Source organism: Triticum dicoccoides, chromosome 1A, assembly GCF_002162155.2.
Source record: "Triticum dicoccoides isolate Atlit2015 ecotype Zavitan chromosome 1A, WEW_v2.0, whole genome shotgun sequence".
Lineage (NCBI taxonomy): Eukaryota > Viridiplantae > Streptophyta > Magnoliopsida > Poales > Poaceae > Triticum > Triticum dicoccoides.
In genome coordinates, this window is record NC_041380.1 from 604,336,976 (window position 1) to 604,359,383 (window position 22,408).

At 44.5% G+C, this 22,408-nt stretch overlaps 5 protein-coding genes and 1 long non-coding RNA gene across 8 annotated transcripts in view; all 6 read left to right on the forward strand.

Annotated features, from left to right (window-relative positions):
- Positions 1 to 11,643, forward strand: part of LOC119295075 (chromatin modification-related protein EAF1 B-like) — a 13,201-nt gene extending 1,558 nt beyond the window's left edge. The window contains exons 2-23 of the mRNA XM_037573406.1: positions 113 to 347; positions 438 to 492; positions 565 to 653; positions 745 to 2,143; positions 2,224 to 2,343; positions 3,453 to 3,710; positions 3,935 to 4,120; positions 4,301 to 4,381; positions 4,857 to 4,917; positions 5,010 to 5,536; positions 5,620 to 5,664; positions 5,775 to 5,832; positions 5,971 to 6,143; positions 6,718 to 6,756; positions 6,838 to 6,918; positions 7,255 to 7,392; positions 7,595 to 7,711; positions 8,005 to 8,105; positions 8,232 to 8,456; positions 8,562 to 8,916; positions 9,602 to 11,074; positions 11,214 to 11,643. Coding sequence (XP_037429303.1) covers positions 259 to 347; positions 438 to 492; positions 565 to 653; positions 745 to 2,143; positions 2,224 to 2,343; positions 3,453 to 3,710; positions 3,935 to 4,120; positions 4,301 to 4,381; positions 4,857 to 4,917; positions 5,010 to 5,536; positions 5,620 to 5,664; positions 5,775 to 5,832; positions 5,971 to 6,143; positions 6,718 to 6,756; positions 6,838 to 6,918; positions 7,255 to 7,392; positions 7,595 to 7,711; positions 8,005 to 8,105; positions 8,232 to 8,456; positions 8,562 to 8,916; positions 9,602 to 11,002 — 5,598 coding nt within the window. The 5' untranslated portion in view covers positions 113 to 258 and the 3' untranslated portion in view covers positions 11,003 to 11,074; positions 11,214 to 11,643. The remainder of the gene's footprint in view (positions 1 to 112; positions 348 to 437; positions 493 to 564; positions 654 to 744; positions 2,144 to 2,223; positions 2,344 to 3,452; positions 3,711 to 3,934; positions 4,121 to 4,300; positions 4,382 to 4,856; positions 4,918 to 5,009; positions 5,537 to 5,619; positions 5,665 to 5,774; positions 5,833 to 5,970; positions 6,144 to 6,717; positions 6,757 to 6,837; positions 6,919 to 7,254; positions 7,393 to 7,594; positions 7,712 to 8,004; positions 8,106 to 8,231; positions 8,457 to 8,561; positions 8,917 to 9,601; positions 11,075 to 11,213) is intronic.
- A 594-nt stretch (positions 11,644 to 12,237) lies between these two features.
- On the forward strand, positions 12,238 to 13,291 carry LOC119357116. Its single transcript, XM_037624108.1, has 2 exons — positions 12,238 to 12,361; positions 12,465 to 13,291. The coding sequence occupies exons 1-2, from the start codon at positions 12,316 to 12,318 to the stop codon at positions 13,289 to 13,291; spliced, it is 873 nt and encodes a 290-aa protein (XP_037480005.1). The 5' UTR covers positions 12,238 to 12,315.
- Positions 13,292 to 14,341: 1,050 nt separating this feature from the next.
- Positions 14,342 to 15,390, forward strand: LOC119349417. Its single transcript, XM_037617451.1, has 3 exons — positions 14,342 to 14,764; positions 14,848 to 14,952; positions 15,054 to 15,390. The coding sequence occupies exons 1-3, from the start codon at positions 14,363 to 14,365 to the stop codon at positions 15,234 to 15,236; spliced, it is 690 nt and encodes a 229-aa protein (XP_037473348.1). The 5' UTR covers positions 14,342 to 14,362; the 3' UTR covers positions 15,237 to 15,390.
- Positions 15,391 to 16,576: 1,186 nt separating this feature from the next.
- Positions 16,577 to 17,543, forward strand: LOC119295116. The gene is made up of 2 exons (XM_037573455.1): positions 16,577 to 16,769; positions 16,981 to 17,543. Exons 1-2 carry the CDS (start codon positions 16,622 to 16,624, stop codon positions 17,274 to 17,276), a joined length of 444 nt encoding a protein of 147 aa, XP_037429352.1. The 5' UTR covers positions 16,577 to 16,621; the 3' UTR covers positions 17,277 to 17,543.
- Positions 17,544 to 17,709: 166 nt separating this feature from the next.
- Positions 17,710 to 20,956, forward strand: LOC119295100. 3 transcript variants are annotated; one of them, XM_037573432.1, is made up of 10 exons: positions 17,710 to 18,011; positions 18,139 to 18,177; positions 18,262 to 18,316; positions 18,428 to 18,501; positions 18,595 to 18,725; positions 18,852 to 18,918; positions 19,069 to 19,376; positions 19,479 to 19,961; positions 20,080 to 20,148; positions 20,252 to 20,956. In XM_037573432.1, exons 1-10 carry the CDS (start codon positions 17,987 to 17,989, stop codon positions 20,309 to 20,311), a joined length of 1,311 nt encoding a protein of 436 aa, XP_037429329.1. In that variant the 5' UTR covers positions 17,710 to 17,986; the 3' UTR covers positions 20,312 to 20,956. The 3 variants fall into 3 exon arrangements, with proteins under 3 accessions (XP_037429329.1, XP_037429337.1, XP_037429346.1); XM_037573440.1 differs by having other exon boundaries at positions 19,108 to 19,376; XM_037573449.1 differs by having other exon boundaries at positions 19,111 to 19,376.
- A 459-nt stretch (positions 20,957 to 21,415) lies between these two features.
- The window catches only part of LOC119295123, a 3,733-nt gene continuing 2,740 nt past the window's right edge, over positions 21,416 to 22,408 (forward strand). The window contains exon 1 of the long non-coding RNA XR_005143766.1: positions 21,416 to 21,688. This is a non-coding gene — a long non-coding RNA (uncharacterized LOC119295123). The remainder of the gene's footprint in view (positions 21,689 to 22,408) is intronic.

Below are 22,408 nucleotides of genomic sequence, written 5' to 3' on the forward strand. Positions count from 1 at the left end.
AATGTACTACCTGTTGTCGACCAGCCCAACCATTGTCGTTATTGCTGCTCTATGCTTTGCCTTTTCTGTTTATTTACATTGACGTTCTGTCTGTTTCTCTCGTCTGTTGCAGCTATTGCCCGTGGCGGTTTGCGGGAAGATAACCGTCTCGTTGCAGACGCCCTGTCTGCGTAATTTCGCCGGCGAATCTAGCGGTGTGTGAGCGATGACTTCTTTGGCTTCTGCGCTACTTTGAATACTCAGCCTGAGCCGCGTTCTATGGGTGGAATGATTGAATACGGCGTTAGTGTCAGTACCAAGTCTTCACCACGCAGTGTGGCCATTGAAAAAGCTCAGGAGGAGCTCAGGTGGGCTACTGATATAAGATTTCCCTGCATTTTTCTCTGGATGGTTGAGTATGGCTGGTGTATGACTTACAGTGCAATTATGAATTTCAGGCAGGAGTACGATGTCCGTGAAGAACGGAGGAGGGAGCTAGAATTTCTGGAGAAAGTAAGTTTGCAGGTTATCTTCCAGATTGGATTTTGCTGTTCCCTTGCTCTAATTACTCCTATCTTTTTACAGGGTGGCAACCCATTAGATTTCAAGGTTGACCGTGTAGAATCAATCAGTGTGCAATCCACTTCTCTCACAGCGGAACAAAATGTGATAAGGTAATGATTGCTTCCTGATCCCGATGTAGCATTTGATCACATGCCATGAGTTGATTTAGAAGCCTCTTTTGTGCTGTCAATTGCATTGCAGCGAAGCTAAAGGCAGCTTTACGTTTGCTGCATCACCTCGTGGGGATTCAGTTGAGAGTAGTGGCAAACCAGGAAGTTCACTGTGCCGCGAAACCAACACAGCAGATAATCTTATGCTTTTTGGTGGTAATAACAATGGCGTTGTGAAGGAGAAAGTTGTAAAGAGAGGATCCAGAAGAGCTAATGTAGCTCAACCCAGACAGTCTTCTGAGGGCCACAACAATGTAAAAAGAGCTGATGATTCTGGTTTGTCACGCCTTGGAGTGAAGAGCCAGGCATATGTTCGACGCAACAGGTCAAAGCAATGTAGGGAGAGTGCTAACGTGACTTCTGTAACATCTCCTGTGATTCCTGCTACAGCTTCGGAACCAAAAGATGCAAGGGGTGTGGTCAAGGAAAAGCGAGCCGATGATCTTGGTGTATCCTATGGTTCAAATTTAAACCAGGCAGGACCAAAGTGCGACAATGGGCCGAATAAAGCTTCTGACAAACATGTTACAATTGAGTTGAATGGGATTCAAGCCGTTCGCAAAGGCCACCGCATAGTAAAGATCGAACCAGTGGAATATGACGAAATGGTGCCCAATTATGTGAATCGAAATCAGCAGCCTGATGAACGTGGGAAGATAGCTGAAGAAGGTGCATCAATAGAACCCCCTGATGCTACTTCAAAAGCCGTTCTAAGGTCATCTTATTCTAGCGCATGCACACATGATAAGACAGAAACATGTGCTGCTGCTGAGAAGGCTGGCACTAATCACCTGGATGAAGGTATGGCCCAAGTCCATGTAGGTGAACTGGATAACAGCAGTATGATTCCTGTCTCTGCTGTCCAAGCTGCCACTTTGCACAAAAATGTGACAGATCCATGTTGTGAAGACATTGCCAGTACTATTGACAATGGAGCAGATGATAATAATCCAGTTCCAATGAATATTGATGGAAAATCACATGAAGACCCGGACATCAGTGGTATTTCTAGCAAGGCTGTTAAGGAAGGTGGACAACCGGAAGGTTCTAGCAGGCCTATTTCCGTGATTGGAAATTCTAGTCCTGTACCACCTGAAGTTAGTACTCGTGCCCGTGTGAAAGTTGAAATGGAAACTTTTGATGATGCAATGGTTGTACAGAAGGATACAAGCTGCTCACATCCAGGACAAATTGTGAACAATAATGGAGGTCCAGGTTTGGAGAGGATTGACAGTTGTCATGGGGTTTCTAACTCCGCCCATCCTATCGTTATAGGCTCTGCTCTAAATACTTTGGTTGATTCTACACCATCATTAAAAACTGATGGGTCTAAGGCGGAGAGTGAGATTCGAAAAAATGGAGAGAGCGTCAATAAGATGACAGACAAGGAACGCGAAGATTCTATCCTTCGAGAAGCTCGTCTTATAGAGGTACTGTTGGCGTATAGTTTTTTTTAATCCTGTAATATTATTCTTGTTCTAACAAGAGGGAAGATAATTTTGTACAATAGGTGAGTCTCAAGAGAGCTTGTGAACGATCTCCATGTAATATATCTTTAGAAAGGAGGAGAAAGGGTCATTGGGATTTTGTCCTCGAGGAGATGGCTTGGATGGCCAATGATTTCATGCAGGTATTTTCTAACGGTTCTTTCTATTTCCTTCTCAAACTTGCATGGAAGCATACTGAATCTAGTCGCTATCATTTCAGAAGTACTTGTATTTTTGTCTTATGTAACAATGGGTCCCTAAACTTATATTGAATTGCTGCTTAGGTCAGCTCCTTGAACTTGCAAAACTGTGTCACTTGGGTCGTTTACCCTTTAATAACTTAGCTAAAGTGCAGTGGTTATGCAGAAGTAAATATTTGGCAATGAAGTTGATAATTATGGGTACGTTTGGATTGGAGCCTAGAACAGCCTAGCCAAATAATTGGTGTTGACCTGAGCGCCGGGCACATGTTTGGATGGGCACCAACTATTTCATTTGCCAAGGCTCTTGCGCCTCTCCAGTTCATGTCCACGCCAAATTGTTGGCGAGACAGTGGCAGTCAAATCGTTTGCCAATATATTGGCGTGCCAACGTAGGTGGGGCTAGCCTGGGCAGCATCCAAACAGACCCTATGTGACCTCAGTTTACTGCATCGATCGTCCACAGACCCACTTAAACGATTGGTGTCTGCGTAGATTGGTGTTAGCTTGGTACAATTGTCCAGTTGACATGCCACCACTTTTAGATAAGAAAAACTCATTGTACCTGCAAAATGCCATATGGATCTTTGATTTGATTGAACTGCATCAGTATTGCACCTCTATTTTACTCATATGTTCAACAGTTTTAGCTAACTTAGTAGTTCTAATGATCTAAATTGGCACAATTAGCATGTCTTGTGTCTACTGCAAATTTAGGGCCCTGCTGAATTAATTTTCAGATTCATGGATCTTAGTGATACTTCAGTTAGTTTAGGACCCCTGAACCAGTTTACTCACTTTATTTAGAGTTAGTCATGTTGTCCTAGTGCGAACGGGAGCCTTGGCGCAGTGGTAAAGCTGCTGCCTTGTGACCATGAGGTCATGGGTTCAAGTCCTGGAAACAGCCTCTTACAGAAATGTAGGGAAAGGCTGCGTACTATAGACCCAAAGTGGTCGGACCCTTCCCTGGACCCTGCGCAAGCGGGAGCTACATGCACCAGGTTGCCCTTTTTTCATGTTGTCCTAGTGCAATCTGATGGTCTGATTAACAGGAACGCCTATGGAGAATTACGGCTGCATCTCAAGTGTGCCATTGGATTGCCTCCGATGGTCTGGCCAAGTTTGACCAAGCAAGCATTCTTAGAAAGCAGAAAACTGTCAGTAGAACCCTTGCAAAGGGTGTCATAAGTTTTTGGCGTTCAGCTGAGGCTGTCCTAACTACTGGCGGAACAGCTAAAGTGATGCAAAAAAATGATTCAAATATGCTAGGAGAGACAAAGCCTACTGGAACCAAAGCTGAGAAACAACAGGTACGTAAAACTAGTTCCAAGCAACATTTTGTCATGGGTTGTTGTATATGTTTTCATGACATGGCACATGTTCCTTCTTAGTACCATTATATTGATGGATCTTTTTGGCAACTGAGTAACATATAATTCATTAACTCTATTGGAATGTACATCACATCAGGCATCACCTGTTCCTGATGTCTCTTAAGATCTGTGAGATTGACATTATCTGTCAATTTGTATAGGGCAATGAAAGCTTGGAAGCGGAACAGTCTATACATCCTCTTCGATCTCATATTCAGGATTATGCAGTTCGATTTCTTGAATATAGCAGTCAGGCTTCTGATTCTGCTGCGTTGACTGAAGCACCACCTACACCTGACAGGCCGAATGACTTCGGCATCTTGAAAGTGTCTGATCAACTTTCACAGGTCACTTGCCACAACTTTCTGTAGTGTTGGTGATTAAGTTTCATTACTTTCCTTTTGCAAGACATCTCATGCTAAGTGTCCTAATAAATACCCATAGGCGCAGTTACCCCTGTCTCTCCAACTGGCAACATGTATGCATTTAACTCAGCAGCATTGTTTTCTGTTTTTTTTCCTCTGTAGGGAAGTCTCTTCTACACAGTACCACCTGGTGCAATGCTGGCATACAGGGAGTCCATGGAATCTCTTTTCATGTATCATAAGGTGAATATAAGCTTTATGCACGTTTCTCAAGACACATAATGAATATACTCTGCTTTTTTTCCCTTTTAGTTTCTTCCTTATGTTTGTCACCTACATGGACTAACAGTATCAGTGTAAGCAATAACATGATTTGTTTCTTCTGTCTTGTTTTATCTTGCCGGAGTACTGTATGAACCACACCATGGACAGACACATATATTTAAGCAATTAGCTAAACAAGACATTTAAGCACTTCCATGGCCCAAATTGCTGGCCGTGGAGGTCTTCTGTTTCCATCACTATGAAAAACCCCTCTGAATTTCTTGTTATCTGGTTACATTTAGTTCATGTTTTGAAGTTCTGTACTGCCTGGATGCCAAGAGGAGTTTTGTAGCTGTTTTTATTTTTAGACATTACCCAGTGCCCCAGAGTTCTTTAATTTTTGTCTTCAGCACTTTATTTGTGGAAATATGTTTAACATAGTTAATAATTGCAGAAAATTGGTAACTCTGGACTTCGTTATGATTATGAGGCATCTGCATGTGATTCTGCTGCAGGTATTATTTATCAGTACCTCAATTTTTTCCTATCGTATTTGTATGTATCTCATGCTCTTACTAACGCTTTAACCTTCTATATTTTGTTTCAGGGTGGGCTCAGGATAATGTCTATGAGGAGGATGAAGGCGAGGCTTCTACTTATTTGTCACAAAAGGGTCACAAGAAGAAAAACAGTATGCAGCAGAGGATTAATGGTTCAAGGCCATATGAAACTGACGTGTCTTATGATCCGCGCTTGGAAAGCAAGGCAGGAAACCGGCAGTTCGTTTCAAATGGCAAAAGACCTTCATCTTTTGTTGGAATTCCTACAAAGCGCATCCGCACAGCCGCCAGACAACGAGTTGTAAGCCCATTTCCTGCTAGTGCTGGTGGGACTCCCCAAGTCACAAGTAAAACGGATGTTTCAAGTGGAGACACAAACTCTTACCAAGATGATCAAAGTCCATTACATGGTGGGTCCTCGGCGTGGAAAAATATGGAATATGAATCAACAGGTGATTTTGACAGACATGATGGTAGCGAAGCATGGACTAAAGCTAACAAGAAGAAGAAACAAAAGAACCCAGGATACAAGACTGCTCAAAATACAGCCAATTCACGTGCCGCTGCTGTAAAGGTTAATTCTTTAAGCATGCTCCCCATTTATTGCTGCTTGGGATGTTTTATCGGAGTAATCTTTTTTTTCTTCTGATGTTTCAGGGCCGGATCTACGATCAGAGATCGCAAGTTAATCAATACGAGCAGGTCCTTTTTCCCCCCAGTTGTTGATATCAGTTGCTGAGATATTCGTTTATTCTTTTTTAGTTTTAGTTTAGTTTTGTTAGACTCAACACTAAAAAACACTTCGTGTGCAGAAGGATTATCTGAAGAAGAGACCAGAGACCCAACAATTTTATTCAAATGGAACAATTGGTACTTCCATTCTCTCTTTATATACACGGCGCACTTGCGGCCTATGTCATATTAACTATCTGCTCTTCATGTATTTTGAGAGAAAATTTAAATAGCTCCTAACATGTGGATGAATGTCATGTTTTTATGTTAAAATAGTTGCAAATGGTGGTCAACATGCTTCTAAGAAGCTTAAAACAATGAAGCAAGGGATATATATTAAACAAGAACCTTCTCAAGTTCCATCACAGATGAGCAATATGGCGCCTGCTAATAAAATTATAAAGATCATCACTAATAAGGACCGTGGGAGAAAAGTGAAAGCGCTAAAGGTATTATCATCTCTCTACATTACAGTCATATTCCTTTCTTTTTATTTGCGTATACACTATATGGTCACCGTCGATGAAACCTTGTCATTTAGGCTGGAAGGGAGGTTTGACCGGTTGTACTTCCATTTATTTTTCTTTATACACCCTACTCTGCTGGAGTCGTGCAAGAATAAGGTTTCATTTGATATGCTCGGCAGTCCTTTTGCTACCAGCAGTAGAGAAACATGCCACTTGTAGATATGTTACTGACTAGTCAGGATAGGTCCAGCTCAGGTTAGATAAGCAAGCTGAAGTATTAAGCTGTAGTTGTTTCAGTTGTGTCATAGAATAACAAGAGATAAATTAGAAAATTTCATTGAGATATATTGATTGGTAGATGAAGTACTTAGTTTGTTGGACATTCTTGTGGTCTATATAGTTCCCTGTTTGTCCTTTTTGGTGTGCAACTGGATTATAGGATGAGATGATATTTGAAAGTCTCTTTTGTGATTAAGCATCATAGTGTATGGGTAGCACATCCTGCACATGGTTTAATTTCTATGTTGCTTACTGAAATGTTGTATGCTTTTGGCAGATGCCTTCTGGTGGTGGATGGTCAAACTTCGAGGATCAGGTTCTTGTTTGTTTGAATTAGTAACTTTTCCTCTTTCCACTTCAGTTTGTGGTAATGACCCAAATATCTTAAATATTGCAGGCTCTTGTTGTCCTTGTCCATGACTTGGGTCAAAATTGGGAATTAGTAAGTGATGCAATCAATAACATTGTGCAGTTCAAGGTAATTTCATGACTGGGATAAAACCTTTTTCTACGTCATATATTTTTAATCATATTGTTCAAACATCTAGTATGAACTTTGATTTCTTTCCAGTCCCTTGTTTCTGAGTATTTTTATTGGTTGGTACCATTCAAAGCTAGTTAGGCTTCAATCGTATTGTCACTCTTTGCAGTAACTGTATCTTTTCTTTACTCTAAAGATTATATTCTGTGGTCTTAAATTTTATCATCATAATTTTAGACACTGTTATTCTTCCATAAATTCAATTTCCCAGTTCCCTTTTTTTATGGAAGCAGCAGTAAAATTTATGAGTTCAATTGTATCCTATTTATGCAGTCTGTACATAGACAACCTAAAGAATGCAAAGAGCGCCATAGGGTTCTTGTGGATAAAAGTTCTGGTGATGGTGCTGACAGTGCAGAAGACTCTGGTTCATCTCAACAGTATCATTTCACCATACCTGGCATTCCACAGGCATGTTAATAATTTCTTTTAATAGCATTTACTGCTTGACAGGGAGCACATATATAGGGTACACAGATATGCTGTTAAACCTTCTATATGTTCTCTCTTTGATACTTACCTTTTCAATCTATGGGCTATGGTAAATATTCTTCTTTCTGAGGAAGCACAACAGACTTCAATTCTCTAACATTGATCTTCTTATGCTCATCAGGGTAGTGCCAGGCAGTTGTTCCAGCGACTTCAAGGACCATTTGAGGAAGAGAATCTGAAGTCACATTTTGAAAAAATTATGCTCCTCATGCCAAAAGTGCTATCCAGGCGTAGACAGGTTCGCCTTCTATCTTTCTTCAAGGCCTCATACTTTAGCGGATCTTTGTAACTTTTAAGTTGTATTTATAGTGGAGGTTGAGTAAATCTTGGTATTTCTTGTTCTTTGCGAAGTTGGGTAGTTATTGCGTCACATTCTATTAGTTTTAGAATCATTCTTGTCTTTGTTTTACGTGCATAATGACAGCTATAATATGACACGTTAGTGGACTTTCACATACCTTTGTTTTGCTGCTCTTACATATACTGTTATTTGTCAGTGTTGCTCATCTTCATGCTTTTCTTGTGCATTAGGTTAATAGCCGGGAGCTGAAGCCGATCGTACTACCACATAGTTCTCATGTTGTTGCACTTACACAAGCATGCCCGAACAACTTATCTGGGGGCATTTTGATGTATGTGTTTGTTGCTTTGAACTCTTGTTTGGATCTCACTTCCAGGAAATTGCCAAGATTTTTTCTTTCTTATATGCTATTTAATTTCTGTCATTTTATCTTTGTGGTCTTCTCTATCTGTTACAGGCCACTTGATCTTTGTGATGTAAATCTGAGCCTCGATGCAGTCACACCTGGCAGCGGAAACCAGATTTCTCATCCAAACGGGATGACACTGTCGAATCAACATGGTTCTGCTGGTCCTACTACCACTCCTCCTACTCCCAATCCAAATTCAAGGTTGCCAGGGTCTCCTGGTATGGTTCTGGGCAGCAACTTTTCGCCACCTTCAGCACTGAGTGCCCCTTCTAGGTAAATGTTTCAAGTATCCTTCCTAGTAATTGCAGATATTATATGGAGTGCACGATACATTTAATTTACAATGTTTTTTCTTGTTTCATGCAATTTCTGCTACAGGGATTCTCAGAAATATGGTGTTCCTAGACCGTCCTCTATACAGGGTGATGAGCAACAGAAGATTCAGTATAATCAAATGCTCAGTGGTAGAAATCTTCAGCAACCTGGAGCTGTTCCTGCAACAAGTCCTGGTACTCGTATGATGCCTGGTGCTCATGGTGTTGGAATGATGACAGGGGTAAATCGAGGTATGCCTGCAGTCAGGGCAGGCTTTCCAAGAGCTGGTTCCCCAGGAATGCTGAATATGGCATCGACAGGAAACATGCCACTCAAAACTGTGCAAGGAGTGCCAAATGCCATGTCTCCCGCTGGAAATTCTATGATGAGGCCACGCGATCCTATGCAGATGCTTCGTGTGAGTTTCCTTTTCTCTTTCATTTTATTGAAACATCTAAATTGTTTACTTTCATGCATAAACAGTTGCCTAAAAGCGCTTGCTTTTTATCTGTGGTAAAAAAATTCCATCCTTCAAGCTGTGTATGTCTTAAGTTTGGATTCACGAGTGTTGCTTGCTGTTTGTCATTGCACAAGCTTTCTTTTACAAAACTTTGTAAACAAAGGGCAGTCCTGCCATTTTTAGAAGTTTTCTGAGGAACAAAGTAGCTTCTCGTGGTAACCAACATAATTAATTATGTGACAAGTCTCTACATGTCTGAAACCTGCATAGTCTCTGTTATGTCAAGGTCATGTTTATTGCTACGTTTTGAGTTACTAGTTGCCTGCTTAGAAAATATTCCCTTGGTTAAGTAAATGAAAGTGCCTTTTTATGAAATATTTGCTCATATCATTTTCAGACACCTATTTGAAACACTTGTATGTCTTAGTGGTAGGACTGCCCTTTGTTTACACTGCATGACTGTCAACTACGCAAACAAGGTTTATTTACTGGTCATGCAACATTGACATTAGATGGTTATAAGGTGACTCCAATATTCACTAAACGAGCTATTAAGCTTAAACTACTACTAAACTTGTCAGTTGTGAAAAATCAACGTGATTCAGAGTGCTGACGGGATACTCTCTTTCTTTCTTTCTTTCAGCCTGGTCAGCAGCATATGGTGAGGCCGGAGCACCACATGCAGGTTTCACAGGGAAATAGCCAAGCTGCCCACTTCAGCAGCATGAATCCATCATTCTCCAAGGCTGCAGCTTCTTCACCTCTTCAGCAAACCCAAAGGCCACATCAGATGTCACAGCCACTGAACATGCTGGGTAACCCGCATCTTTCTCAGACCCAAGGAACCAGCCATCCAAGCCCACAGCAGCAGCCATATTCTACTATGCCTATGCAGCTGGCTAAGGAAAGACAATTTCAACACCGCTTGGTGTCTCAACAGCACAACAGTCTTCCTGTAGCAGGTGTGCAGAACGGACCACAGATTCAGCAGCAGAACCATGCATCTCCGGTCACTTCAACCCCTTCTTCACAACCTCTGCCTCAGAAGCAGCAGTCTGCACAAAGCCCAACAGATAGCTCTGCACTTGCCAATCGACCTGCCAATGCTACAGAACCTAAGCAGAAGAAACAGCAGGGTCAACAGCAGCCTAGACAGAATCAACAACAGAGGAACCAAGCTAGTCAACAAGCTAAGCTTATGAAGAGTCTAGGACGAGGAAACAACATGGCGACACCTCAGACTCCTGCAGCCGACGCAACTCCACCCAGTGCTGTCCCTACAGCTTCCAAGAAACAAGTTCCTGACAGAAATCCGATGCAACATGGGCAAGGGTCCTCCGCTGGTAGTAAAGCGTCAACTTCAGTTACACCTCAGCCTGGGAATCAACATAAGCTATATGCCTCGCAGCAGCCTCCAAATATCGGTAACCAAGGCTTGGTGCAGGGTCCTCCTAGTCACACCGTCTTTGCTGCACAACCGCCCCCACTCCATTCCAGGTACCCGGTGACCACGCAGCAGCGTCCAATGAATCCAGCACAGAACAACATCCAGAGAATGATGATGCAACAAAGCCTCCAAATGAAGCCCGACTCACAGATGGACCAAGTCCAGCACAGCCAGGCGATTCCAGCCACACCGACATCTCACAGTTCAGAGGCAGGCAGTCCTGGGCTTTCAGCGCATGACCCAGCTGCAGTTACATCGACATCTAAGCCGCTCAGCTCCCCCAAGGACAATTATGCCGGGAACGGAACTTCAGCGCCATCGTCGTCTAGCCAAGGCATGCTGCAGAGGCAAATATCAGGCGGAACACCATCCAGCCAAGGCATGCTGCAGAGGCAAATTTCAGGCGGATCATCATCCAGCCAAGGCATGCTGCAGAGGCAGATTTCGGGCGGGCTGCTGCCTGTGCATGGACAAGAGGTGAGTGGCTCATGGCACCACCAACAGCTGTCTAGGCCACACCTGCCTCCCCCGCATCATCAGCAGAGACCAGTTGCTCCAGGCAGCATGTATGCTCCCCCGAATCCAGGGTCAGGGTGACGAAATCTCTGACACTGGCTGGTCGTATTCATGGAGCATCCCTTCTCTCTGAAATCCAAAGTTACTGTACAGGTACGTGCTTCCTTCCCTTAGCAAGCCGTGTTTGCATTCCCCGCCGACTTGCCGGCACAGGTTGTGCATGCAGTTTGTGCAAGTAAACTCATGAGAGAAGTCGCAAACTGATGTTTTGACATTTGCTGTGTGTTGTCAGGTGTTGGACCGATGGAACGGAATGGAAGTCGTTGCTGACAGTGGTCCTGAACAAAGCTACTTTTGGTATTTTGTTGTTAGGTGGTAGATAAGTAAGATGATTTGGCAATGCATTGCCACCCCTCCTTTCTGAGGTTGGTCGGCTGCAGTGAGTCTAGATAAGAGAGATAGATTGATGATGGTGGTATGGTAGCTGGTAGCTGGTTTTGGAGGAGGAAGGAGGAGGTGCTTGTTGCGTGCGACAGCTAACTTTTGTTTTCCGTGTCTCTGTCGGATGGATGATAACCGGCTGTACATGCTGCTGCTGCTTCTTGGTCGTAGAGCCAGTGTCTCTGACTAGTGACTGTATAAATTTGTTGTCGTTGTGATCGTTTTAACTTATATAACAGTGGTACAACAAGTTGATTAAATGTGACAGTGCATAGTTGAAAGAGTGCCCAGTTTGCATTGGATCTATCCTTGAGCAGTGCTGCAATCTATACCTCACCCGTCCCAGCAAACGGCTGAGCGGCTGGCTGTTCCATGGTCCAGTACAGACAGGCCATCCAGTTCAGTTCAGTACAGATGCTCAGCCGTGAAAATGACTTGAAGGAAAGCGAAATCTTTACGGATGCAGATAGATAGGGGAGCTGGCTTGGCAGATGCGCAGCGGTGAAAGTAAGTAAATCAAGGAAAGCAAAGCGATATCTCCTCTCGTCTCTCTCTCCTCGAACCCCCACCAAAATGAGTAAAATGCAAGCGCGGTCCTAATTCTTTCCCAAAAGTGTCAACTGGGTCCTAATTCTTTCAAAATGCACATCTGGGTCCTAAATCTTTCTAAGTTGTTCACCCGAGGTCCTAATTTCGACTGTCCGCCGCTGACCAGCTCGCGTGGCGCTTTGACCGCTGCCACGTCGACTCGAGGGCCCACGCGGGATAACGACCAGCCGTGCATTTTTTTCAAAAGAGCCCCCCAACCCTAATCTCTCCACAGCCGTAGTCCTTTCCTCTCCTCTTCCCCACCTCTCTCTGCTCTGGTGAAACAGGGGAGATCGACGGCGGCGGTCCGGTGAGAAGAGGCAGGCGGCCATCGTAGGCGCTTGTCCGGCGGCGGCGCCGCTAGGATGGCGCCCGTGCATCGGCGACCTGGAGATCCTCCTCCACGATACGGTCAGTGTGTTGCCCATAACCCTAACCCTCGATCCTCTTTTTCCGTGGATTTCGATTTAGCTCGAATCGATGGTAGTATTTGACTGAATCCCTCGATACCTAGGAGCACAAGAGGAGGTTTTTACCGTAGAAATCAACTATGGTGGATTTTTCTGCGAATTTGGCCGATCGAAGACGTATGTCGATGGTAAAGTTGCTCTGTTCGATGGTTGCGAAGTAGATACATGGTCTCCTCTCTGGCTCACTGATTTTATGCAGCAACTGGGATATAGTGACCAATCTAAGCATGTTATTTACTGGTTACTGCCTGGAAAGAATTTAGCCGACGGACTGCGGATTGTGGACTGTGACACTGACACTTTGCACATGACAGCAGTTGTTCCAAAATTCCAGTTGTTTCAGTTGTTTGTTGATCACAAAGATATGGCCTTTGACAATGTAATGGATGATATTCATGTTAGTGGTACACCTGAGCTACCTCTTGTACTAAGCCCTAAATCTCATGGGTTTAGCAGTGGAATAAGAGGAAGTCCCAGGTTTAAGGTGAAAGCTCACAAAGGCAGACTGAACCAATGTCATGCAGGCAGCAGCAATGAAGGGAGTAGCAGTGTTCCACCAGTGGGACTAAATGTTGGACATGAGCTTAGAAGAAGCAGGAGGAAACTTGTGGTAGAAGAAGAAATCCCCAATGAAAATGACAGTGACAGTGATAGTGATGACAGTGAATGGGATTCAGACTGGGTAGACTCTGACAATGAAGTAGGCAAAGATGATGATGATCTATATGAAGAATGGGTTGATGAAAAATTTGAGAAAAAAAAAAGAAGAAATCTGAATGGGAGCAGGACAGTGACTATGATACAGATGAACTGCAGGAGCTACAAGGTTCAGAGCTTGAAGATAGTGATTCAGCAGAGGAAGTGGAAGTAGTAGATGCACAAGGAAGGAACAAAATGAAAAAGAAAGTGAAGCTGAAAAGGTGGAGGCCTGAGAACATGAAAGAAGTCAATTTTCACATAGGCATGGTGTTCTTGTCTGTCATTGAACTAAGAGTAGCAATTCAGGAGTACATTGTGAAGCAAAGAGTGCAAATTCATTACATAAAGAATGATAAGCAGAGGATAAGGGCAGGTTGTGTTGGAGATTGTCCCTGGTTCTTATTTGCTGCACCTGACAGCAGGACCAAAGCATGGGTTGTGAAGAAGTATGTGGGTGAGCATACATGTGAAAGAGAGTGGGCACTGAAGCAATTTACAGCAAGATATTGTGTGAGGCATCTGCATCAAAACTTTGCAAAAAACTGGAAAGGTGATGTATTCAAGAATAAATTGTGGCAAATTGCAAGAGCTACACATGAGGCAGACTGGAAGAAGTACATGCAAGAGATGAAAGAGTTGGACCAGGGGGCCTATGAGTACTTGGATGCAATTGACCCAAGGCAGTGGTGCAAGGCCTATTTCCATGAACTCCCAAAGTGTGATTTGCTTCTTAACAACAGCTGTGAAGTGTTCAACAAGTAAGTTGTCAGTACTGTAGCATTTCAGCTGTGAAGTGATTTCATATTGTCAGTACTATAGCATTATCTAACTGTAGTTATTTCATAGGTATATACTTGATGCCAGAGAAATGCCTATAGTTACTTGTCTTAAGAAGATCAAGGACCAATTAATGACTAGGTTTTATAGCAAGAATCTGGAATCTGAGGAGATGTGTGGTCAAATTTGTCCAAAAATTAGAAAAAAACTGGACAAAAATATTAACATGTCCAACAACTGCACTGCATTACCAGCTGGACAACACATATTTCATGTTAAAGGCATGGTTGGGGAGTATGATGTGAACATACAGAAGGAGGAGTGTTCTTGTAGGGCATGGCAGCTCTCTGGAATTCCATGTAGACATGGAGTTGCATGTTTAAGACATGAAAGAATTAAACCAGAGGATGTTGTCAACAAGTGCTACAACATAGATGCTTTCAGAGCTGCTTATGGCAAGATCATAATGCCATGTAGTGATCCTAGAGTGTGGCCTAAAACTAATGGGCCTCAAATGCTGCCACCACACTATGAGAAGAAAGTTGGTAGGCCTGGAAAGAAGAGAAAGAAGAACCCACTAGAGGAGGACAATGGAACTAGGATGAGCAGACATGGCATTATTGGACACTGCAGTGTGTGCAATCAACCAGGACACAACAAAAGAAAGTGCCCTGAACTAGGTAGAGGACAACCAACAGCAGCACATGAGGCAGGAGCAGAACAAGATCCAGCAGCAGAACAATATCCAGCAGCAGAAGAGGAAGCAGCAGAACATGTGCAAACAACAGAACATGTGCCAATTCAGGTTGTGCTTCCAGAAACACAACAAAGAACTAAACTACCAGTCAAGAGAAGGCCCAGTTGCAAGGTGCATTTCCCTTAAATGTTTCCCTTAAATGCCGTTGAAAACTAAAATTGCAATGGTCAACAACATTTCTTATTTTTTTGCAGAAAAAGGCATGTCCACAAGTGGGCAGAAGTACATCTAATATGATATCTTCTTCTATGAATTATGATCTTGCTTCATCTACTATGATTGAGATTTTACAGGACCAAGTGAGAGCTTTTTATTTAAATGCAATGTTAATAAATGCAATGCCATCTGTTCTTCCAGAAATTCACCTACATTACTAAATACATGTTTGGTTGGTTTGTAGGCTATAGCTACTCAACAATCTCAAACAGCAGTGCCAGCTCCTCTACCAGAAAGCCAGTTCATTGCAAACTGCAGAGATGCCCTGCCAGCTCCAAGAAGCCACACTACTGCTACACTAGGTTTGAAGAGAAGGAAGAAAGTGAAAAAAACTAAGGAGAACAAAGCCCCAACAACTCAGAAGTGAAGAGCTACAAAGATGTTATCGAAAGAAGCAGTGTAGGATGTTTTTCTTTTGCTTAGGAAACAAGGTGGTTTGTAATGAAACCTCATGCTAAGATGTGGCTTTGGGTTTCACACAAACCATGGAAATGTAATACTTTTGTTGCACAACTTCAAGACCTTGTAATGTTGGGTCCATCTATCTATCTTTGAGACTGTTTTGAAGTTCAGTTAGTAAAAGAATGGCCTTGCATATTACTGTTTATTTGTGTTGTCAATGCTAGTAAAAAAATGATGCCAAAGTACAGAAAAACAACCAAAATGCTGCCAAATTTTAGTTCAATTTCATTGCAACAGTAAATCATCAACATCTGGATACACCAACAAGCATTGATCACTGGATACATCATACTAACACATCACTTCTTAAATCCTACATACACCACAACTACAACCAGTACAACAAGTGCACTGAGAATACTCCTACAGAGAAAAATGAGCTCATTCATCTTCTGCATTGCTTCTGCATATGCCACAGTCTCGACAGTGCTATGCATTGCTCCTGCACAAGCATCTTGCACCTCTGTTTCTTCACTTGCAATGACACCAGCCGAATCTAAACTGCGCAATCCACGGCTGACATACCCAACTCTCACCAAAAAATCAAAATAGTTGTCTGGTCCATCTTCCCAATAGTAATGTTGGCAAGGATTTGGTTGAATCTGATAGAAATTGAGCAAAAAAAATTCAGTCAAAAAGAAACACAGAAACATCAAATCGATTGGGCACTTGTAAAAGATCTTACATGGTGATTGGGGCACTTGTAGAAAATCCTGCCAGGATTTGCCTTCGATTTTGACACAAGACGAATTGTAGATCGAATGCGGCAGCTAGGGCATGGTACCAACGGCAGCATACCCGCGGCAGCCGGCGATGAGATGGGCGGCGAGAAAAGGGCTAACGCCGGAGGTGGAGCAGGCGCTTGGGCAGCCTTCTTCCCGCGGTGCTTCACGGCAGACGAGCTAGCGACGGCGGACATGGCGGCGACGGCGCGGCGCCAGAGAGAGGGAGAGAGCAAGCAGAAGACCTAGGGACCGGGGAATGAAGAGAGGACAAACTCCAGGGGCCAAACTGCTTAAATTACCAACCTCCAACCGCGGGAACTATCCCGCGTGGGCCCTCGAGTCGACGTGGCAGCGGTCAAAGCGCCTGCGAGCTGGTCAGCGGCGGACAGTCGAAATTAGGACCTCGGGTGAACAACTTAGAAAGATTTAGGACCCAGATGTGCATTTTGAAAGAATTAGGACCCAGTCGACACTTTTGGGAAAGAATTAGGACCGCGCTTGCATTTTACTCCACCAAAATCCACATCCACCATTCTTCCGTTGCCCTGATTGATTCTCTGACGCCATGGCCGCCCACGGCAAGCCCAAGCCCAAGCCGCCCGGTGCCCCCGCGCCGCCGCCGCCGCCCCCGCCACCGACGGCGGCAGAGGCGAAGAAGGGCTTCATGCGCCGGATGTTCCCCTTCCTCCTCGCCGTCAACGCCTTCGTCGGCGGTCAGCACCCCATCCCGATCTCGCTCCCCTCCTGCTATACTGCCAGTGGATTCCATCTTCTTCTCTCGGAGAGATCCAAGATGCCGGCCATGGCGGTCTCCCACTGTTGCAATCTATATTTCCCCCATGGCCATGGGGTTCGCTTGTTTCTTTGGTTTATTATTATTAATCACTCTTCACCATCTCACACCCCCTGCTTGGCAACGTGCAGCCTACATGCTCGTCAGGACCTACTACAAGGACTCCCCGGCCAAGACCGCCGACGCTGCCTCTGCAACTGCCACGGCGTCCACCGCCGTCGAGTCCCAGGAGCCTGTTGCCGCCGTCGCGCCCGTCAAGCCGGTGCTTCCGCCGATCCCCGAGGACGAGCAGCGCCGGGTCTACAAGTGGATGCTGGAGGAGAAGCGCAAGGTGAAGCCGCGCGACGCCGCAGAGAAGAAGAGGCTTGACGACGAGAAGGCCCTGCTCAAGCAGATCATCCGCGCCGACACCCTCCCGGTGCTCTGAAACGAGAGAGCCTCACCACACCACCACCAGACTGGACTGCTCTGCTGTTGGAATAATTAAGCTGGCACTGCCTGATTGATGGTTTGATTGGATTTAGTTAGTTGATTGTGTCGTGTGGTACTCTTATTTTTATCCTCTTATAAGGTACTCCTAGTTTGATGCCAAGAGGCCCATCTCGAGCTGCTTTATTTATGTGGATGCAGGCAGACTGGTCTTGTTGCTTGTGTTGCTCTATGCTTCTTAAGATAAGGATTTATGTCGAACTCATTGTTTTCTGTGGATGTGGATGCAAACTGATCCTTTACTTTTCTCTCTTCTGTCTTCTTATTACAGTGATGTGTCGGCCAAGCCTATATATTTCCACGCCAGCAAAATTAAAATACAATGCACTCTTGCTGAAACTTTCAGCACAAAAACTAAGAAACTGCAGCTGGCCCGGGGTACAATTTCGTTCATTCAGTTAAATAACTGCAGCCCGGTGCAAGTGTGGTCAGTGTCTATATGAGTGTGAGTGTAGGTCTGTGACAGCAACATCAGGAGCCAAAATTGAGCTCCTCCAGTGGCCCCAGGAGGCCTTGCTGGTGGTTACAGATAGCCACACATCCAAGCTGCCCTGAATATCATCCACTAGCTCGGCTGCTGCTCTCCTTAAGGCTCAAGATCAGAATTGGAGGGCTTCTGGTGCAGCACCAGGCAGTCGCTCAGCAAGGATGCCGGGCAGCATCCGAATCTCAGGCAAGTCATCCCCCCTCTCTCTTACGATTTGCAATACTTCCATTCAAAACTCCAATATGAATCAAATAACATATTCTTGTGCTGGAGGCGAGAACTGACGGTGTTCGTTTCTGCTTTTGCTGTGCAGACATTCAGCCACCGGTCACCGCACCACTCTTCTTGCAAGGTTTGTTGGTGTCTTCTGATTTCACTCTACTTTTTCCCTTGCTTCACACTTCCTGTTTGCTAATGTCGTGTCATTTGGATGCAGTTAATGCAGGGAAAAAAGAGTACAGCGGAGACATAGGGCAGCATGGATTCTCCCTGTAAGCCCATTCCCATATCGCCTTTCGCTGGTTTTTACTTGCGTTTGACCTTTCTAATTCCACAAAATGCCCATCGAGAATGTATCTCACACCAAGATGATATATTTGCAGTCCTGTTACATCGATTCGTGATAGCATGGTGATGATGCTGTACAATGCAGACAAGGAATTGGTATCCAAGACAGGTTTATTTATTGTTGGTTCATTAAGCCTTTCTTCTGTTTATCATCTGCACACCTGTCAATTAACGTGCGTCGCGATTTTCTGTAAACCATCAGAGGTGAAGACAAAGTTGATTGTTGAGTTGGGAACCATGGATGCTGTTTTTACTCTTGATAGTGGAGGGACAATTATTCTCCAGTTGCAGTTTTTTCTCAGCGATGAAGGTCGCAAGCGCATCCAAGAGATGGTGAGATGCTTCTTTTATGGTTTATTATGCTGTTTCCATGAAAGCTTGAAAATATATTTTTCTTGAAAGGTTCAGTTTAAGTTAAAATATAAATTATATGTGTTTCTACTGTTTCTTTTTATTCAGAGGAACTCTGTGATGAAAAGAAAGCAGCAAGAGCTGCTTGGGAATGGCGATGAACTTTATTTCCAAGGTAATTTGCTATAAATTATTATTTTAAACGCACATTTGGAATTCCATGGAACAAATTGAGCATTAGGTGTGTCTGTGTGTGTGCTCCCTGAATGAAAGGTTCAGAAAATTAGTCACCAGTTAAAATGCAGTTGATATGAACACCATGCAGGAGCTCTGTTTCTTACAAATGGCTTTCAAATTTTATCAGAAGATGGCCCACTGCCTAAAGAGCATGCAGAAGATATCCCCGGCATCCCAAGCAAAGATGATCTGAAAAAGAGGGTCGTCTTCTCCGAAACAAGTGTAGATTCTGACATGGTGGCTTCTAAGGACCCACCGTTGCAAATTGGTGGTACTACTTCGATGCTCGAAGGTCCCATCGACGCCGATTCCAAGAAAGGACAGGGTAAACCAAAGAGTAGATCAAGCAGCGCGGTGAAGAAGATGATAAGTGCCTTCGAAAGCAGCTCCCCACAGGTTCAGAACCCGTCCCTATACAGAGAAATGATCGCCTTGTTGCCTAAATTCTGAAAGTGCAGATAATATTACAGCGACTTCTCAAGTTTGCATGGCCTGCAGGGTCTGCCTTCGGTGCCAAGGATCAGATCAGAGAGCTCGTTGGAAGAGATGCCGTCGGTTTCTTGTTCAGAGACTTCCACCAACCCTTCACGCAAGCCTCCTACTCCTGGTGCATCAGTGGACGCTCCAGGCCGCACCCAGACAGGTCCCAGGCCAGGGAAGCAAGCCATGATCATTGGCAACAAGAAACCAAGCACATCTTTTGGAAAGACCGGCCCGTTAAACACACAAGAAAGCCGGAGACGGAGCTCCAGGCAGAGCGCAGGAGCGAGCAACATGATTCGCCCGGAGAAGCGGTCAGCGGAAAAGCGTCGGCGTCGCTCCATCGGCACCTACTCATCGGAGCAGCAGGTGAACCCTTGTGGTGCGACGTCTATCGTCACGTGGATCAACCATCCGCACGTCTGCATCACCACTGCGAGCAGGCAGCTGAAAGGCATTGTTGACGTCGAGCACCTGAATTTCGTGGAGAACTTGGGACAGGTATGAAAGCTAAACTGGTGTGATACTTAGCTACATGCATGTTGGTGCTTTATTGCTTGTAGCTTCTCCTTGCTACTTGATTCGTCCTGATATGCACTGTCATGAACTTGTGGAGCAGGGCGCAGGTGACGGCGCGGCGCGGTGTCCTGACGGTTCCCCGGTGCTGAATGGGTGGTTGATTAACCAGGTAAGTATACACTTACTGCATTGATCTCTCCTCTCGCTGTCGCCAAGGCTCGTTTATTGAGAGTTTACCAGTGATATAACCTGGTAATGAAATGGCAATGCAGGGTGTGCGTGGTGTGATAGTGATCATAGCCTGCGGAGCTGTGTTTTTCAACAACAGGTGAAGAAGAGGACGAGTGCAGCTGATAACTTGTAACTAATACGTATCAGAAGCTGCGACCGATGAGGCATTGAGATGCAGTGCAATTTGTTTGTGTCAATGGCTTGCTGTTGCTTCATACTCCACCATGATGACTCGCAGTTCATGTCAGAAGCTGCGATGAGACGAGTGTAGAGTATCATATGTGTAAATCATTCTGGGATGATGATGAACTGTCGGGTTCTAGCGCGGCCTTCTGCCACCGCGTCCCTTTGGCCGTATGCCGTGCTTTGGGATGTCTGTCCAGTATTTGGACTTTGTGGTCAGCCCGGATGGTCCCGAGTCGCCTCGGTTGGTGCAAAAGACGGGGAGCTCTGAAACGAGGGAGGCTCACCACCACCAGACTGGACTGCTGCAGAATAATGAAGTTGTCACTGCTTGATTGATGGTTCCTCTCTGCTAAGAGAATGGCTTGATTGGACTCTTTAGTTAGTGCGATTGTGTCGTACGTGTGCTACTGTTATTACCATCTTATAAGTTAGTGAGAGGCCCATCTCGAGCTGTTTTATTTATGTGGATTCCTTGCTTTTGTTGCTCTATGCTTCTTCGAGATAAGGATTTGGTTTGTCTCAAGCAAGATGGTCAACTGATTGATTGATTGACTCATTCATGTGTCACAAGTCTTTTGTTGTTGTCTCCGGATGCAAACTACTAAGTAGTAGTTCTCTGAAGCTTGAGTTGTTTCCTGTGGGGTTCATATGATTCAGCATTCACACATTTATTTTCCTTTATATAGTTTTCTCTGCTCGGTGTTCTTACAGTGATGTGCCAGCCCAGCCTATCTATTCCCATGTCACCAAAATGTAAGTCCAATGCAGCATTGCTGAAACTTTGAGTACACAAAAGAGAGATAGAGAGAGCTACTGCAACAATTTCAGAATTGGAGGGCTTCAGTGCACCGCAGAGCAGGCACTCAATTGATGCCAGGCAGCATCCGAGTCTCAGGCGAGTCATCCCTCTCTTATGATTGATTTCTACTACTTTATTTCAAAAAGTTGGAACAGAGTATCATACTGTTGTACTGGAAACAACAACTGACAGTGTCTGTTTCTGTTTTTACTCTTCAGACATTCAACCGCCGGTCAGCTTGTCCTGCGTGGTGCTCGTATGATGCCTGGTGCTCCCAGTGTTGGAAGGATGACGGGTAAATCGAGGTATGCCTGCAGTCAGGGCAGGCTTTCCAAGAGCTGGTTCCCCAGGATTGCTGAGGATGGAATCGGCAGTGCACATGCTACTCAAAAGTGTGCAAAGAGTGCCAAATGCTGTAAATGTCCATTCTGGAGCCATGTCTCCCGCTGGAAATTCTATGATGAGGCCACGCGATCCTATGCAGATGTTTCGTGTGAGTTTTCTTTTCTCTTTCATATTATTGAAACATCTAAATTCTTTTACTTTCATGCATAAACATTTTGCAAAAGCACATGCTTTTTATCTATTGGTCAGCACTCACGAGGAGAAGAAATTGGAATACCTGAAAACTGGCAGTAATTCCTAAGATTTAACTTGTGTCTTCACAATTATTTCCAGTTGCTCCTGCCCGATGCAGCATGGACGCTGCATGACTTTTTCGTTCTATCCACGCATCGTGATTCAAAGATTACGATTGTCCACTACTAAAACAGGGTCTAATTAGTACTCATTCTACCCACCAGCACGACTGTCGACTACTAAAACAGGGTCTATTAAGTAGTCGTGCAACAACTTTGACATTAGATGGTTAAAGTTACTCTGTTGTCCAATCTTTTTTTTAGAAGATAAGGGCCGCGGCCCTGTTCCATTCCATATCAGAAACGAAACAATAGTTCCAGACCGATTACAGGCAAACGCACACGATGAGCAGCAGACGTACTGTCACAGTTGCTTACCGTCGCCACATAGCTACAGGCAACGCAAATCTAAACACAACTAGACAGAGTGAAGTCACATCCAGGGCCTAAACTGGTCACACAAGTCTGCATTACATTGCCCGAAACGCCGGACATGAATTTTTGAAGGATGTCGCTGCAGGTTTTGTGGCTTCAGAATGTGTCCACCCGCCTCAGCCAGGATCTGGCCACAACAG

Excerpts from the sequence above, each read along its gene's own strand:
- LOC119357116 (XM_037624108.1), top strand. The coding sequence starts at position 12,316 with ATGGCGCCCGTGCATCGGCGACCTGGAGATCCTCCTCCACGATACG. Across the intron at positions 12,362-12,464 it reads AGATCCTCCTCCACGATACG|GAGCACAAGAGGAGGTTTTT; the intron begins GTCAGTGTGTTG and ends CTCGATACCTAG.
- LOC119349417 (XM_037617451.1), top strand. The coding sequence starts at position 14,363 with ATGCCATGTAGTGATCCTAGAGTGTGGCCTAAAACTAATGGGCCTCAA. Across the intron at positions 14,765-14,847 it reads AGAGAAGGCCCAGTTGCAAG|AAAAAGGCATGTCCACAAGT; the intron begins GTGCATTTCCCT and ends ATTTTTTTGCAG. Across the intron at positions 14,953-15,053 it reads TTGAGATTTTACAGGACCAA|GCTATAGCTACTCAACAATC; the intron begins GTGAGAGCTTTT and ends GTTGGTTTGTAG.
- LOC119295116 (XM_037573455.1), top strand. The coding sequence starts at position 16,622 with ATGGCCGCCCACGGCAAGCCCAAGCCCAAGCCGCCCGGTGCCCCCGCG. Across the intron at positions 16,770-16,980 it reads CGTCAACGCCTTCGTCGGCG|CCTACATGCTCGTCAGGACC; the intron begins GTCAGCACCCCA and ends GGCAACGTGCAG.
- LOC119295100 (XM_037573432.1), top strand. The coding sequence starts at position 17,987 with ATGCCGGGCAGCATCCGAATCTCAG. Across the intron at positions 18,317-18,427 it reads GGGCAGCATGGATTCTCCCT|TCCTGTTACATCGATTCGTG; the intron begins GTAAGCCCATTC and ends ATATATTTGCAG. Across the intron at positions 19,962-20,079 it reads TCGTGGAGAACTTGGGACAG|GGCGCAGGTGACGGCGCGGC; the intron begins GTATGAAAGCTA and ends CTTGTGGAGCAG.